Raw genomic sequence first — 17,671 nt, forward strand, 5'->3', positions numbered from 1 at the left:
CAGGCTGCACGCAGGACAGGCTGCACGCAGGGCGCTGCCGGCCGGCCGCACAGCCCCGAGCAAACGCCTGCAGCGTGGGGCTGTGCCTCGGGCCGGAGCTGCGTAACGCCTGCAGAGCGCGGCGTACATCGGGCAGCTCCGCGCCGCCGGCCCTTCCTCCTCTTCCTCCTGCTCCTCCTCCTCCGTTCCCCGCACGGTAGAACCGAGCCGACCCCGCTCCCGTCCCGCAGGATCCACCGCGACGGCAGCGCTGAGGGAGCGCGCGCGTCAAGCGCGTGCCCGTCCCGCACGGAGCCTCGTGCCGGACCGCGCCTCCGCCGCGCTGCAAAAACGGAGCGGCCGCTGCTACGGAACGGCTGAACCGGGCACCGCGCTGACGGCTACGGGCGTTATCTGCGCACAAACACCGCGCTCACTGTTATCTTTATCTGAATACGCGATGTGTAACTTCTTGCACTGCTACTGGAAAGGTTTTCCAGTCATAGATAAGGAGGGAGAGGGGAAAATCAAAGCAAAGCAGAAACAAGCGTAAAGAGGTGCAGGGAAGCGCCTTGCTGCTCTTCACTCAGCCGTGAAACAAGTATCAACACCTGCCGCTGCTCCATGGGGTTCTGGCCAATCGGCTGCTAACCCTGCAGCCTCAGGGTGTGCGGTGGGAGAAAGCAGCAATGCAAAGCGCAGCAAAAGCGCAGCAAAAGCGCAGCAAAAGCGCAGCAAAAGCGCAGCAAAAGCGCAGCAAAAGCGCAGCAAAAGCGCAGCAAAAGCGCAGCAAAAGCGCAGCAAAAGCGCAGCAAAAGCGCAGCCCCTGCAGGCACAGGGATGGAGCCGCAGGTGCTCCCCGTGAGCAGGGAGCCATGGAAGGGTTGAAGCACAGAACAGAAGTTAGCCCATCCCAGCAGGAACATCTGTGACAGAGCTCTGCTCACCTGCACAGCCACCCAGGGTGACATGGGAGGAAACAAGGTGGTTGCAGAAGTCGTTTGGCTTTTGAAAAGAGGATTCTGGACGACTCCAAGGTTAAGAAACAAATAAACACCATCATTTTACAGACTGCTTACCCAGTGTTCCATTTTTTCCTTATTGAACTTAACATTGAGGACTCCCCCAGGTGAACAGTGGTTTATTTTTCCTGTTGTTTTTCTGTATTTACGTGCTGCAATATGAGCTTGCCAGTGTAAAAGCTGATGCATTGCAACTTCCATCTCAACGTATGGGCTGCAGGAAATCTCAAGGAAGAGCTCAGAGCTGCTTCTGCCATCCCCAGCCGTGCACACAAACCTGACACTGACAGAGAAACCCCAGCAACAGCTGCACAGGGACACAATTCTTTCCACACATGTAGTAAAGAAAGTGCACTTTAATACGACTCCGGAACACGTTTACCTTTCTACACAAGTTTTGTTTTAAAATCCACAATGCCGTGCTGTAATTATTTTTAGTTTTTCATAAGTGTCCAGTTTGCAATAAAGTGTACTTGGAAATGAAGTCTTCCACCTGATCTGCCTCTAACATCTTCATAGCTCGCCAGTGAATGCTCCCAGAATGTTCTGGTTTGCCCTGGGGATGAGTCAGCTCCTCTTTGATGTACTCCAGCCACAGATCTTTAAAGGAAAAACGCTCTAGTTAGATTTTGATTGGACATTTAATAAACATACTAAACTTAACCTAAAAACCCTCTTTTTCTAAGTGTTCTTGATCTTAATGCAGCGAGGTTTAGTTGGTCAAGCCTCTTCCTCATGTTCCCTTGAGGTCCAAAAGCCTGGGTTCTGCTCCCAGCTGGAATACTGATATCTTAAGAAAGAACGCAACTCTTTAGCAGCAGCTTCCCATTCCATCAGAGAAACTGAGCTATTTATTTCCTATTACAAAACCATGGCTCCACACTGCTCAGAAGCGTAAATTAAAGGCGATGGGTATTTCTTATGCCAGCCAGTGTCAAAATTACTACTTGCTAGTAGTTCTGCTGAAGATAACCCTACTGAGAACAAAGGCCCCGGATTGAGTAGGGTCACTGCAGAGTGTCATGCAAAGATATTAGCTCCACACTGCAGGACAGCAATCAACAGCAGAACAAACAGCTACTTCCCCCCCAGATGGAAATAAAAGATAACGCTGATTTGGGGGGAGAAGAAAATCTCCTTACCAGGATCCACCGAACCAAATTCTCTCAAAGCACGTTCATAGTATTCTCTCAGACGAAGCATTCTGCATGTTTCCTAACACAAGAAGGTATTAAAAGGCCATTCATTTTGTAGAGAAGTGAATCTGCTGCTTGATTATGTTCTTACAAAGCCAAAGTCATGGTAACACATATGCACACACATTGCCAAAGGTCAGTTACCGTGAAACTTGCTTTTGTATTACGTACTATGAATCTGTGTCAGAAGGTGAATATTGATTACAAAAGACACTGCTCACAAGCCTTTAATTTCATATCAAAGTTATCAGTGTATTTTACAAATACAAGGCAGTAATTGGATATTCAGCAACTTACTTGCTCCTTTTCTATTTCAATCATCTTCCTAAAGAAGTCAAGCGAAAGCGGATGACTTTCATGTAGGCTGAAGTAAAAACAGAAATAACTTCAGACTTTATGCCATTTTTCTTTTACTATTTGCCCTAGAATAATCGGGTTTGAAGTTGTCTTCTCGTTACCTGGTAAAGACTCTTCTTGCTTTCTTATAACCACCATTCCTATAAGCCCAGTCGAGATACTTCTCTTTCATAGTCACAGATTCAGCAGGAGCTACAGCATGTAAGGACCTCTGCAAATTCAAAACAGAACAAAAAACAACTGCATAAGCTTCAATTAAAAGGTTACAGGAAGGATGAAGCAGCATCTTTTCTTTTGGTAGATACCTGACACACAGGGGGTCTTTTGTAAGTGAAAGTAATAACAAAAGTATTCTAAATAATGTCTGAAAAACAGCATGATGTAATAAAATCAATGTTAGTTGTAATCTAAAACACGTCTCCTTCAATATTTCATGGCCTTTCTGTACAGCTGACTTTTGAAAACACAATTTTACTTGGAATGCTACGGTATCAACACATCCATGGAGTAACTACAGTACAAAGCATTTGCTGCATACTCCATCCACGCACACAGCTCCTCTTTACTTAAACATCCCCACATGAAGATTTTTATTAGCTAAGTACCTGGTAGAGAGCTTCTGTGTCATCCCTGCTATTTACAGCTTCACTCCATTCCACCCAGAGGGTCCATAATGGTAAAGTGCCCTACAAGATAAACACAGAAGTCAAACGATTGAAATATAGCAACTCAAGAGTGATGTTCAGAGTCAGCAACGTAACCACCAGGTTCTACATTACAGCTTCTGTGAAAACCATCCTTAAGACAGAGCTCTTAGAAAGAACTTTAGACTGCAAACTGAAACCTCTTCCTGTCTCCTTTCCAACTCATACAAGAAATGCTACTTAGACGGACTGCTGCTAGATATGTTGCCAGGAATGAGAAATTCTAATTCTTGTGCATCAGGGCACTGAAATACAGAGATAACTTCAGAGTACAGGGAGGAAAAGGAACAAGTCAGCTTCTTGCTTCCTCTCATCACCCCTTGTAGCCAGTTTGAAATGGAACAGCAAAAAAAGCAGGTAAATCATTTAAAGCTTGAAATAAAATACCGCATGCACAAACGAGTTGTAATTCCTCAGTGCTCCTAAATGCAACACGCAAGTGAAACAGGCCTAAAAAGCAGGCAGGGAATATAAGTGCACTACGGAGGAAAAAATCCTTTAAATGAGTATCAGAGGTTTTCCCCCTGATATATGCATGCAAGTCCATAAAACCAGCACAAACCTTAGATTTCACATGCTTAAAGGCTTCTTCAAAACACTGGGTCACATCATCACTCTTCAACTGGATCAACACCTGCAGCCTCATCTGCCACATCTCCACTGACAGGCTGAAACGCTTCGCTGCAGCTTCTGCTACCTCTGCAGCCTTCTGAGAAAGGCTGGACTCCAGTAACAGCTGAAGCTAAAAAAACAGCAGGTACCACAAGAAATGCGTAGTATTTTGTCAAAAGCAGCACCTTGAATACAATATTGCTCACTTTGTTAACTACACAAAATGGTAAAGCTAGGCATGCATCATCAATGCAGGACAGTCTGCCAATCTATTTTTCTGTACCAGCTCTTACCCATTGCTTATAGAGAGCTTCTGGCAGCAAACTGGACTCGTGGGCTTTGCTGAACGCACTCAGTGTCCTCTCCAGCCTCTAGAATAAGATATGAGGAAAATAGGCATTATTCCTTCAAAAACAAGATCCCAGCATTACCAGAAACCCGGTGGGGTTGTATATTGAAATGTTACTGAAATCCAATACATTATAAATCTGACGTTTCACACACTATTATTTACAAGATAGAGGTGGAATTTGAGCACTTGAATTACACTTCTTCTTTGAGGAGCAAACGAACAACATAGCAGTGTATTAAAAGGGAACTAAGTCACACAGAACAAATACAAGTTTGCACTCTTTACTTCCATACAAGGAGCTCATAGCGCTTTGCTGACAAGGCTGATTTGTGACTGAGATATTCACGTTCAGCCAGCCCACACGTGTCCCTAATGGTTTTGTCACACACCTCCCTCAGATGGAGACTGACTGATTTTTAAGAGAGTTACTTGTCGCTATTTCTGATAAAACATTCAAACATTAACTCCTTGTCTGAAAGATTACAAAAGCCAGTAAAAATAGGGTTGTTTTGGTACTATGATTTCCTAATGACCTTTTACCTTTTGCTTTAATTCTTCACTGTTGGTTTTCCTGTTACATCTCTCTAAGCAGAAAGTGATGTAGCATTTCCACATGTCCTCTGCAGAATTGAAGACATTATGTCATGCTTCATAGAATCACAACAGTAGGTACAAGTATTTGTCTTTAAGGTAAGGGATGAAGAGAATCCAAGTACCAAGTGTTAATGCCAACTTTAAAACTTCTACTGTTAAATCACATTAATAAAAGTAAGTAACAAAAACCACTTTGAGTTAAGCAACTCTTTCAAGACCAAAGGTACCTTTGAAAATAATCCAAATAACACACAAGAGATCCCCAAAATGGATGTAAAACCCAAAGCTACTTGCATCCTCCTTCAGAACTCTCACAGTACACAGTATGCTAAAATAGCAGGAAAAACATTTCACCTGTGGGGACTGCTGTCACAGCCTCTTCAAAGACTGCACAGCAACGTTCCTCTCTCTGGGTCATTTCAGACACCTTCATCTGCTTTGTGGTGGGTTCTGTGGACTTCAGGGAACCCAGCTCCAGCTCTCGACGGGCCATGTAGTCCCACATCAGAGGATTATCAGCATATTCAGCCTGCAAACTAACATACTATAGCAGTAACATCCGTTTACTGCCATTGCTTTTTGACAAATATGTTTAGAAGGGTTATCATACCAGTAAAAGGAATAGACATGTACGTAATTTCTAAGTAATCAGATATAAGAGACATTTTACTTTTCCACGAGAGAAAATAGCAGGGTTTTTTGGTTTTGTTTGCTATTAGCACTGATATTCTCCAATAACAGAGTAAACCAGAAGGGCACCTTTCCTGAGCAATATTTCTTTTGCCAGAAGAAAAACTGGAGAAACTAAAGAAACAGAAGAACTGCCAAGTAAAACAGATCCTGCACTTAAGAAAACTAACTTGGAATAATTCAGCAACAACTATGATCTATTTAAGTGTTTCTCAACAGGTTTTTGAAGCATATAATGAAGTTTTTTTATGCACCCTTTTCCTAAGAGTATATTTGCTTCAAATACATTTTCTTAGAAGTATTTCCCATACATCTTAACATTTTATTTCCATGCAGGAACAGCCTTTAGCCATTAACCTCTCAACTCACCACAAATTAGGAAAGAGAGCCCATATTGAAAAAAAGTCTCACCTTTCAAGAATCTCTTTTTGCAAATTGTGTGTAAAATCAAAGAGTTTTGCAATAGAAAGTAAAGCCAGACGGAACTCAACGCCTAGAGATGAAGAGGGGAATAAAATAAATACGTCTATCAAGTAGAATATCACAGCTCATCATAAATATCAAACAGCCCATCTCACACTTTGCATTTCTGCATCCTCAACAGTCTTTTTCAAGACACAGATATCATTTAAATGCCCAGACAGACACTCTTTTCTGTAAGCCTCAGCATTCAACCCATATGGTAAGCCATATGTTAGGATGTGAACTGCCTGGCTACATGCTTCAAGATTTCATGCTAGACAGTGACAAAAAAAATAAATAAGGCAGGAACATTCCAGGCTCAGAAGTGATAAACTGGTCCTGCCTACTGACATCCTTATACATCCTTCAAGCTTGGTTCCACCTCCACTACTCATTCATTCAGTTCTTTCACAAAAACATGGAATGGCTCTACACGAGTCAGGCCTATTGAAAACTGCACACAATGTCAGTGAATTCTTATCCACCTATCTTGTATCTTCCTGATTTATCTTTGAGAATGCCAGGTGACCTAAATGTGACAGCTTTCCTACCAAGTAAAAGAAACGTTAAATCACCTTTAATTTTCTGAGCAGCATCCCTGTAGATTACATGAGCCATTTCCCCATTAAGAATCTTCTCAGAATAATTGAAATCCTCCTGTAATATCAACACAGCATTGTTGAACGTTTTCTTTTTTACGTTATCATTTTTGCAAATACAGAAAAATGACAGTTATTCTTCATCTAAATTTATCTGAACGTAGCTTCCACAAGCTAACTATAATGAAATAATAGTTAAATACTACTTTCTAGAAATGGCAATTAATTTTCAAACTGAGAAATATTAACAAAAGATTTTAGAAATGTAAAGAAAAATTGAAGTATAAAGTATTTAAACTCAGCATTGGCCAACACTTGGGAGGTTTAGCACAGCTACAGAGCATGAACAAAATCTCTCTGTCCTCAAGCAAATCATTAATAAAAACCCCTTGAAGTTCAACTTTAAAATGTGTGAGACGCAAGCAGATAGTTATCTCAAAGTCAACCTATATGACCTACCAAATTCATCTTTGCTCGTTCAAATTCTTTCTTTTCCTTCCTCTGTTTTTCCGCATTCATCAGTTCCATTCTGAAATACTGCAAGAAAGAAAATACGATTCAGTGATGGGAAGAGAGGGTGGATGAAGCTTAAAATATGTTCTCAAACATGAGGAAAAGCAAGCTCTGCCTGAGGAGCTACAGGACTTAGCCAACACATCACGCACGTCTGTGAGCCTTGGCTTTTAAAGATCTGTGCTTATAGGCACAAACATCACACATTCAGAAACGTCCACCTTTTAGTCATTCTTTAAACCAGATCGATCTGAGTTTTTGCCAGTCTAATCAGAGAAATCTGCTGGACTGGCTTGCTCTGACTGTTCAAATAACTTCTCATATAAGTAAACCACAAAGTTACCTCTTGATAAAGTTTTGGACACTCCGGATGGAAGCGCAAAGCACGCAGGAACAAGTGCCGAGCGCTTTCTGAGGAGAGTCGCGTTTCCATTTCCCATTTTGCTGCCATAATCCACAGTGCTGTAACAAAAGATATGAATTCATTTTAAGGCTAAGCAAGTGTCTGCTCATGAGAATCCATTCTGAAACTATTCTCCAGGATGCTCCTGTTCAGTGTACTTATTAGCCCACACACATGATCTCAGCTATGAAATATGACTGATGATATCCTTAGTCAAGACCAAGTTAAATATCACTAAAAGCTAAGTAGATCCAGGAAGTTTAATCTGGCATTGGTACAGATCCAACGATATAAAAATATGTCTTCAATTTCCCAAATCAGCCACTAGTATTTAACATCTGCCTCTGAAATGTTTATGTATCCCTAGTCTACCTGGAAAATGGTCATTCAAAGCAGCGGGACTCCCACTTCACATCACCTGACTGTTCAGCACAACCTGTCAAAGGTAACCTCCCTGATGAAGCAGCAAGGCAATGGCTTGAATTGGAATCTATAAGAACTCAAACAACTGTTCTTCAGCCTATACTGAGTTGTACACACAGTGTTCAACTTTGTTTTGTTTACCTGGTTTATTGGGATGAATGGCCAACATGGTAGAAAACACCTTACTAAGCTGATGTTTTGCATTCTGTAAAAGAAACAGCTTTGTTTTACCATCTGTAAAGTACCAAGCTAAACCAACAGCACTAAAGTTTCACTAAGATCACTTATAAGTTGCAATGCAACCATACTGGACAAAATCTTTCTCTTCTACTTTAACGTTAGACCAAAGGTTTTGGCACTTATTCAATATCAACCAGTTTTCAATTGTTACCAGACTGCATTAGCACAGTTAACTCTTCTGCACCTAGGCAGCTAACACAGATGTTGCACAAGTTACAAACCTCACTGACCACTTTTAAGGTAAACACTGCATTTTTCTTCAGTCACCCGTATTACTATGCTAAGATCATCTCTTTCAGTACAAGAAAAATAACAAGTGGATGCTGGGAACGACATGAAGACTTGCACAGAGTACTAGACTGCCAGAATTACACTTTTCTGCATGGTCACTATCAGAAACATTTCAAACAAAAATCACAGTTCTCAAGCAGGTGACTCATTCATTCCATAAGATGAATGAATACTCTCAAACCAAACTGTACTTCTAGATTGCTTTCGCCAGCAGCAAACATCACATTTCACTCTAATTTGCCTGAATCAGATTCCATCTTTACATACACTACTGAAAACTCCAGGCAGGTCCAGTAATACCTTCAAAATGACTTCAGCACTACAGTATGTTATTGCAGTACAATCCGTTCCCCTGCCTTACAATACAAGATCCAAATGCCCGACTGACCAGCAGCCCAGTATCTTCAATCAGTAAGAAGAGGATTTTGAAGACTCACCCACTGCTTGCAAAACGCAACGTGTGACAGCCAAAGCTGGACATCTTCCTAGTGGAGATGCAAGTGGGAGAGAATGAAACTCACAACAAGTACAAAAGCACTCTTGCACATTGACAGGCAAACAATATGCACTTGGTATGTCCCCTTGGCATGAAGAAAGGAGGAATTTTGCTTCCCAAACTCACCTTTTTCAGATATCCACATTCCTGCAAAACATCTGAAGAAAACCAGTTCTCCACCTTAATATACTCTTACTGCCTCTGCAGTGAAATCTCTAATATGCTTGACTCAATAGAAAACTCACTAAAACAACTCCTTACGTACCTCACTTAGGTTTTACCACAAGAGCTATCAAAGCAATCTGCGCCCAAAGCAAAGGAAAGTTCTTTTCTAGTCCTTGCAAACAGGTGCACAAAACTCACATATCAACGTACGGCTCAGGACAGATGACAACTAATCATTCAGAAAAAATATTGCTTCTCTAAAACGAGTAATAAAATCTCACATGAACAACCTACTGTGTGGCACTGCTAACTGCAAGACCGAATTTTCTCTTAGATTTTCTGCTACATGTCTCTGTGTAAGTGAAAGTACCTGGCAGCGGAGATATCTAGGTTAATTTTTACATCACAGCACACCAACTGATCATTTTCCAAGCTGTCACTACAAATGAAAGAAACAAAGAAACAAACTTACTTTCCATTTTCCAATGGCACGTTTGAAGAGGCTGTGGACCCTCTGAATAATAGAGCCCTCAATTTCATCCTTCTTAAATGAGTACCCAGTGCGCTGGGAGGAAAAACAATCATTACTTTCATTGCACAAGAAAATCTGGTGCATATTGATTGCACTTCCAGAAACTGACAAACTTACCGCTCTTCTTTTCTTGATCAGTTCCAGCAGATTAATTTCATACTAGAGTGGGGAGAAAAAAAAAAAACACATTTAAAAGAGAGTGAAAAGATGTGCAATAGCAAAGAAGAAAAATAACAACAAACATGAAGTGTTCTACAGCTGGTCACACAGATAATAAAAGTGCCAGAGCCCCACTAACACCTGAGTAAACACCGTCCTTCCAATATCTGACATAAACGTAACCTCTTTTAGTTTAAAACCACTGCCTCGTGTCCTAACTGACCACCCACGAGTAAACGCTACCAGCAAAGCGAGGTCACCCTCCAGAAGCAGCAAGTTTCTTACACAGACAACTCCGGAGCTCCTAACGGAGAGGTGTCTATGCGGTTAGTACCGCTAAGCAGCGCAGCCTACCTGAATATAATTGATAAAATCCTCCTTCCGAAGAGCTCTGCGCTGTATTTTGTACTCCAGAGCCGTGGCCTTCTTCAGGACAGCCCTGCGCGAAAGAAGACGGGGCCATCAGCACCGGGACCTGGGCACAGGCCCGCCCCCACCGACCCGGTGCCGCCCCACCTGATCTCCTCGTGCGTGAAGAGTCCGACCCGCTCCAGCTGCTCCAGCTCGGGCACGCGGTCCTCCAGCCGCTGCTCCACGCGCTCCGCCATGGCTGCGGCACCGGCAGGCCTCAAAGCGCGCCGCCAATCCCCCGCCCCCTACTTCCGCCTGCCTCTGCTGCCACTTCCGCCTGCCCCGCAGCCCGGAGAGGGGCAGGGATGTGGGGCTGGGCGGGATGCGGGGCCCGATGGGGGCACGAGGCCGATAGCGGGCTGCTCCGAACTGCGGGTTCGGGTGGGGAGAGGCACGTTGAGCAGGAAGAGACACGAGCGTTCTCATCTCAGGGGCAGCAGAAGCGCTCGGTGAGGAAGAAATGATGGGCTGAGGGACAAGAGGGGCCCTGACACAACAGGTTTCACCTATTACAGCACAAAAAAAAGGTGTAGGTTATATTTAATTAAAGTAGAATGTCTTAAAAAGTGTCACTGACTGCAGAGCAATTGATTGACGTTAACAGTGCAAATGAAATGCTACAGGAGCTATCAAATTCACTGGTAATTTTTTTACTTGTTGTGGCTTCATGTTTGTTTAATATTTGATATTTGATATATTAATATTTGAAAGGATAAAAACAGTTGTTGCTGTGGGAGAAGCTTCGCAGCTTTCCACACTGACAGGACATAGTGGCGCTGTTTTCCACAGATGAATCAGACAGGAAAGCGACCAGGAAAGGCAGCAAGCAGTCACAAGAGCAAGGCCTGCAGACTTGAGAGCAGGTCCTTGTGCTGGGTCAGCTCTGAATCACAGCATTGCTTTCCTTGCAGCAACAACAGCAGTTCCAGGTGCAAGGTGTCAGCACTGCAGATCCCCTTGGCTTACCCTGAGCTGCCGCTAAAATAGGCTTTAAGGAAGTTTGGGCATGAAGAGTGAAGCTCTGTTAGCACACTGAATGACTAAGCCAGAATATGATTGGAATGACTGTGTTTGATTGTATCCATTTATTTTGATATTCCTACAAGCGGATGCATGATTTTATTTTATTGAAGCCTTCTGCGTTTAAAGCTTAAAAGTGATGGTGCAGTTCACCATCAGTTTACAGCACATAAATAGGAACACCACGTGCAGGTGTAGCAACTCAAAGCTTAGAATGAGATGTCAGTCATTACCTGGAGACTCGTGGGACATTGCTTTCTTCCTCTCGCCGTTCTTTAAGGCTCTCATCTGGCTGAAAAACAGCACAATCTGCAAACAGACACAAGCAGAAACAACACAGTCTTCTCCTGAAGCATCACAGCTGATTATCAGTTTGAAAACATTTCTGTGATCCACACACAGTGCTTTGCCACCACAGTTAGGAACTCTGGAATTCAAAATACATCACTGATCAGTGCACAGCTGCTTTAACATAGATGGTAGAGAAGCGTGTGTACCCTACGGGTAACAACAGCCTCCACCTCTAATTCTGTCTCCTGGAAAATTCAGTTGCATGCACTTATCTACCAACAGGTCTTTGACATACGTGGGAGCGATTCACATGCCATCCACACACTAATAACAATGTGTGTCCACCAGTGCTTGTTAGGGCATTAAATTCCTTCTTAGCACTTGTCAAAGCACCACAATATCATCTGATAGAAGCATATAGGCATAGTACAAACCGCTCTGCAGGACCCATCTCTGTGGGACTTAAAGGGAGAAAGAATGGTGTGCACCAAAACAATAGACTCCCCCAGTTACTAGTTTAGGGGCCTAGTATTTCTCTCTCAAAACACACACACACAATAACGTTTAAAATACTGAACTTACTGGTGAACTCGTGGGATTACTTATAAGCAAAACAGATCAAAGCCAGATTGAAAACATTTTCTGCTTCCTCAGCTATCCCTCCTTTCCTGTACATGGAAAAAGTAGAACAAGAACCCAAATCCTTTCCTTTTCTTCCTCCAGCAAAACAATCCTTAGAACAATTAACATTACAGACTGTCAAAAGTGTTCAAACCAAAGTGACAAACGCAGTGAGTGGCAGGCAAGCCCAGCCCAGCCCTCCTGAATGCTGCATGCTGGATTTGTCATGCAAATCAAAATGGAACCTGACATGCTCTTTGTTCATTTTCCTTTCAAAAAATCTACTTTAGATGCCTCCCATGTGCCTTGTTTTAGAAGCTGACATTCCAAATGCATCACAGCAAATTAAGGGAAGGATCCATTACCAATAAAGATGTTGAGGTACAGAGTCTCAGAAATCCTGTTGGGAAGACTGCAGAGAGAAGTGCCGCAGCGTGCACCTGTAGGGTGACTCCATCTTCTGCTGCTTCTGCTTTTGTGAAGCTTCTTTAGATGAACTCCAATCAGTAGGTGCTGCAGGAGAAGTTCTGGCAGGCTGTCACAGCCTAACATTTATAGATCACGGTCTGCAAAAAATAGACACATTATGAATTAGCAATAGAAAGTGCTTTACAGCTTATCCGTATTAAAGTGCTTGATCGTTCATGTGTAGTAGGCAAATACTCGAATGATAAATTGGCGTAGATATATCACCCATTTCTGCTGTTTCACTAAATGAGTACAAAAGCAACTGCAGTTAAAAGATGTCACCAGATGCTCATTAGTTTACAGGTAATTAATACTACATGAGGATGACTTGCAAACAGTCAGTGATGTCCTGACATCATGGAAGTAACTGGGAAACTTTCACTGACTTCAACTGAGTCAGCAGTTCATCCTGAACAACATCTGTTAATGAAGCAGTATGGAATTCACTCTAAAAAACTGACTGTCACAATCTTTGAACTCCATTAATTTCACTAGTATTGCAATTAAAAGAACTTATGCGATTACTTGCCTTGCATCTGCCAAGACTGGAATCAAAAACTGCATCAATGCGCAGCGTTATCGTTGCAGCTCACTGACTCTTACCCTGCAGCATAATATTGGAATGCTTCCTAGAATGTCGTTCACTCATCTTTTCAACTGTTTTTGCAACAATAAACATTTTCATTCAATGTCTCAGCAGAACTATTATGTGACTATTTACTCTTACAGTCTCTTCAAAAAAAGGCAAAACCTTTATTTTCTGTGTTAGGCATCCTGCTTCTCCTCAGTTACCCCAATATCCAACCTTGTATAGAGGGACTTTTCAGTGAAGGGGAACTATGACTCTGGAACTGTTTCCTTTCCAGTTCACATCTGGCACTTAGATACAAGATCCATCTGTTTATTCAGCGTCTCTAGGGGCTTGGTACAGTAGTGGCTGTAAGTCCACCTTTTAACTTGATTTTGTCACTTGGCTGCTCAGTAAGTAGGTGACAGTCTGTCTAAATGCAGCGGGGCAGTTATAACGAGTCAGTCATGGTATTGCAGCTGATACTTAATAATCAAGTCAAATGCCAGTCATATTTTAACAATTTAAAACTATATCAATCATCTCCTACATACTACCAAACTGTCAACACTGTGACATGTATTGCTTAATGAGCTTTCATTTAACATTACTTCTTGCACACACATTTCTACTTAGCAGTTTTGCCAGAGCTCTCAAGAGTGGAGTCTTGCTAATCTTCATTTATCTCCCAAGCCTAAACAGGTTCACAAACATCAAATTGTGCTGTATCTTTGGGTGACCTACACACATTAAAACAAACAATTAACACATTAAAACAAACAATCAAAAAAAGGCAAATAAATATAATTTCTTTAGAGAAAAGTCTTGCATCTTTTAGATTGAAAGAGGTAGTACCAGCATCAATGAAGGCAACGTACCAAAGAGCATAAATTGTACCACATAAAGATTTGTTTCTCTATCCAAAAAGTGGGATTAGGATTGGCGGTTTATCATTCTCGGTCACAATTTGCCTCCTGCTGTGTTTCTCATCTCCTCATGTGGAGCTTTATTTAGCATGGTGAAAGTGCTTCGACCACAGTCATAGCAACAGCCAGTAAAGCTATTTCTACAAGTATGGTTCATTCGCATTATAGACTATAGTGTAAGCAATCTGAGCAGCATTCAGAAAACAAAGTAAATTCTTGTAGATGCCATGTGAAGCAAGCTCTGCACCTAAAAGCTCTGATAACACGCTCACTTTACCATGAAAAGTTTAGATCAGCTTTCACATGTGGGAATATTTTGGTAATAAACGCTTTGACTGTTATTGGATTTGTGGGCTCACAGTTAAATGCTTAAATAATTGGAGCTAAATTATCCCAAGAGATCTCCTTCCTTTCTAGAGCAAAATAATAACCAGGAGCTACACTTTTCGCAATGCTTTTGAAACAATTCCCGTAGTTTTGTAGCCCAACATCTCAACTCTGAAGAAAAACATTCCTGTTGAAAACTCATCAAGCAAAACCAAATAATTATCTGAGACTCGAGAAATAAACTTCACTGCAGGTGAATCATTAAAAGTGAATTAAAATATCACTAGGAGAACTCCGAGAAACGAGCCCTGAGCAATAAGGAATAATAATGATCACTCGTTTTCCATAGTAGGAATTCAGAAGATGCGAGACCTAGCGGTGTGAAACACGGTGTGCATTCACTTTTTGTTCTCTTCAGTAACTCAAGACAAGTAAGCAACCTGCTGACTGCAAGCTGGGCATTATGGGTGCATTAAGATTCCCCGAGGGCCCAGTTGCCTGAGCACTGTGCTCCTGGAACACATTTGAACAGCTCGGTACAAAAGCAGTCCCCAGCCAAACACGTGAATGAGAATCACAAGTGGCTGCTCTGCCAATCTTCCTGCATACTGCATTCATAGCTGTACATTAGAATACCGGGATTGCTATGTAAGGTCTTAGTTCTTCTTTTTGCCACGCTTCAGTAAAGATTTTCCCTTATAGGAAAGCTCATTTTCTCTTTTCTTAGTTCTCTGCTTATAAAAACAGAGCAGCACTAGACATTAACATGCAGCAAAGCAAACAAACTCAGAGCTGCCACCCCAACTGCAATATGATCCTGCCATCCTAAGTATACTCAGCGCTCGCCTACCCACTCTGTGTTACCCAGAGGGCTGGAGCTGCTCTTCCTCAAGGTGAAATATCATGAACCCTCTCTGCTGTCCCCAAGAGACGGGGAAAGCACCGTGTGGGAGTTGAGTTCTGCTTTCCAAGTTTATAGGGATTAGCTTATCTAATTATATCTATGGCCTGTTACTGCTGATCAAAGTTGAATCAGACTGAAGATAAAGAATGGGAACTGAAGAATGAATTAATAACTACTGCAGGTGAAACCTCTGCAAAGCAAAACTCACTTAAGAGAAAGAAAGAAATGCCAGTGAAACAGATCTGTATTTTGAAGGACAGCAAATCAGCAGCAGGACCCACACCTTCCAACGATACCAGTTTTAATTTTGGTTCTATAGCAGTTTGTATGTTCTCACTTCTGGTGGGCTGAACAGAGAGAGCAGTAAGTAGGACCTGAGAGCAGAAAGAATGCAGCCACAGAAGAGGAGCTGGATGCCCTTGAATCGCACTCAACGTGATCATGATTACATGGGATTGAAGCACAGCTGCCTGGAACGCTCACTCTGGATTTGTTATTCTCAGCAACACCCTGCTGGCAAATTTCAGTTCCGTACCAATGAGACACCATAGCACTCCCTAATAAATACTGGCAGTGACTTACCTGATGGCCTGAATCAGTAAGCAAATGCTTAATGCTCCACAATAAGTTTATATTCATCTCGCAAGCACTATTCTTTTGTTCCAAAGTTATACTTAGAATTACCAGAAAAGACAAAGAGTTACATAGTAGTAACTTTGAACGTGTGTATTTGCAGGGCAGAAGATGGTATCTTTTAGTTACTAACCATTTCTAGATGGACAGGTTTAAAGACGTGGGGAAAACAGTAAAATTATTGCTATTTCCCCCCACCTTTATTGGGAAACAGACTTGTGCTGGCTTTGCAGACACCCTGTCATTCCCTACATATGGCCTTTTCCTTCTGAAAAGGAGTATTTTACAAACTAAGGAAAAGAAGCTCAAACGACCAAAGCTTTGCTTTCAGGCAATCACTGCTACGGCTCCAGAGGCCACACATACAGCTTTGTGTCACTGTCCCACCACACTCAAGGCTAAAGCCTCATCCTTAGCTTCTCTTTTCACGGTCAGGTCTCAGTCCAGCACCAGAGATTAATTGCTTAATTATCTTTCTTACTCCCGTCTGGAAAGTTGCCCTCTGGCTCCTCCTCCTGGTTCTGAAATTTAGAAGGATGCACCACCAGGAGCAGCGGAGGCTCCTGAACAGCAGGCAGGAAACAGGGATAGAAGGCAGGCAGTGAACAGCTTCCAAGGACAACAGTTGTAGCTACACAACATCCAGGAGTCTTTCTTGCACTGAGTCGACTGGCACAGCGTATCACTGGCCTCAAGATCAGCCTTCGATCACCTGAAGATGCTCTGTCACTATCTACACTTTCAGAAGACTGGCAGACACCCAGTGCAACACAATTAGTCCCCTGGTGACTGGTAGATAAGAAGCTACATGTAAGGTCCTCAGAAAAGTACTGCAGCCAGGAGGTGGCTGGGGATATATTCAACAGCAGCAAATGAGCAGGTTGGGGAGAGCAGGGAGGTTGGAATGGACCATCTTAGTGTTCTTTTCCAACCCTAATGATGACCAAGAAACTGGAATACTAAGCAAAGACTATGATGATGAACAGGATAAGGTGTGTGATGTAATCTTTAATAAGTAACTTTTGTGGAGGTACAAAAAGAACCAAAGAGAACGCAGGTGAAAAAGTGGCAAAGATGAACTTAAAGGCATGCGTGGAAATTAATGCAGATATATATGTATATAACTCAAGATGTAAACGGTGCAGCAGACAAACAAAATAAACCAGAGGTGATTAAAGAGGTATCATACAGACATTAGAAAATAAATATTAAAGTACAACAAAACCTATGTAAGATGGGCTGTAAAAGGAACACAAATAGCCAATGCAATAGCTGAGGGTGAAGGTTCCGCAGCAGACACACCTCCGCTCCGACGCAACTCGGCCACTTTTACCACAGAAGCGATGCCGGCTGTCACCGGGCAGGAGGCTCAGACCGACCGGCTCCTCGGGGCTGCGGCGGGCGGTCGCCTCACGCGAACGGGGCGGCGGCACCCCGGGAGGCCGCGGTGACACGGCGAGAACAAAAGGCCGAGGGCAGAGCAGGGCAGGGGACGGGCACGGAGAGCCCCGCCGAGCGCCAGGACGGCGGAGCGCCGCTCCACGAGCGCCGAGGGCCGGGCGGCAGGCGGAGGCGGCCCGCTCTACCCAGCGTGCCCCGCGGCCGAGGGCGAGCGGGCCTTTCCCGCGAATTCAGTTCAAAGGAGGGGGAGGGGAGAAGCGCCGAGCGGCGAAACGCACCGACCAACCAAACTCTTCCAGAACCATCCGTGCG

General features: G+C 43.0%; 2 protein-coding genes and 1 long non-coding RNA gene across 7 annotated transcripts in view; all 3 read right to left on the reverse strand.

Moving 5' to 3' along the window:
• Nucleotides 1-686, reverse strand: part of COPRS (coordinator of PRMT5 and differentiation stimulator) — a 92,387-nt gene extending 91,701 nt beyond the window's left edge. For all 5 annotated transcript variants that reach the window (XR_011905504.1, XR_011905505.1, XR_011905506.1 and 2 more), the window contains exon 1: nt 128-686. The gene's annotated coding sequence lies outside the window, so the exon portion shown is untranslated. The remainder of the gene's footprint in view (nt 1-127) is intronic.
• A 657-nt stretch (nt 687-1,343) lies between these two features.
• On the reverse strand, nt 1,344-10,600 carry UTP6 (UTP6 small subunit processome component). The gene is made up of 19 exons (XM_072352239.1): nt 10,306-10,600; nt 10,144-10,228; nt 9,748-9,789; nt 9,571-9,663; nt 8,875-8,922; nt 8,048-8,111; nt 7,424-7,542; nt 7,027-7,104; nt 6,544-6,625; nt 5,918-5,999; nt 5,171-5,352; nt 4,763-4,842; nt 4,164-4,241; nt 3,821-4,000; nt 3,160-3,240; nt 2,656-2,765; nt 2,495-2,561; nt 2,144-2,216; nt 1,344-1,601 (listed from the first exon to the last, which is right to left on the reverse strand). Exons 1-19 carry the CDS (start codon nt 10,395-10,397, stop codon nt 1,444-1,446), a joined length of 1,794 nt encoding a protein of 597 aa, XP_072208340.1. The 5' UTR covers nt 10,398-10,600; the 3' UTR covers nt 1,344-1,443.
• Nucleotides 10,601-11,463: 863 nt separating this feature from the next.
• LOC140259963 (uncharacterized) lies at nt 11,464-17,513 on the reverse strand. Its single transcript, XR_011905481.1, has 3 exons — nt 17,261-17,513; nt 12,498-12,698; nt 11,464-11,529 (listed from the first exon to the last, which is right to left on the reverse strand). It is a non-coding gene; the product is annotated as an uncharacterized lncRNA (long non-coding RNA).
• Nucleotides 17,514-17,671: the final 158 nt, after the last annotated feature.

This window comes from Excalfactoria chinensis, chromosome 17, assembly GCF_039878825.1.
Source record: "Excalfactoria chinensis isolate bCotChi1 chromosome 17, bCotChi1.hap2, whole genome shotgun sequence".
Lineage (NCBI taxonomy): Eukaryota > Metazoa > Chordata > Aves > Galliformes > Phasianidae > Excalfactoria > Excalfactoria chinensis.

Excerpts from the sequence above, each read along its gene's own strand:
- UTP6 (XM_072352239.1), bottom strand. The coding sequence starts at position 10,397 with ATGGCGGAGCGCGTGGAGCAGCGGCTGGAGGACCGCGTGCCCGAGCTG. Across the intron at positions 5,353-5,917 it reads CAAAAAGAGATTCTTGAAAG|TTTGCAGGCTGAATATGCTG; the intron begins GTGAGACTTTTT and ends ATAGTATGTTAG. Across the intron at positions 1,602-2,143 it reads ATTTGGTTCGGTGGATCCTG|ATCTGTGGCTGGAGTACATC; the intron begins GTAAGGAGATTT and ends TTTCCTTTAAAG.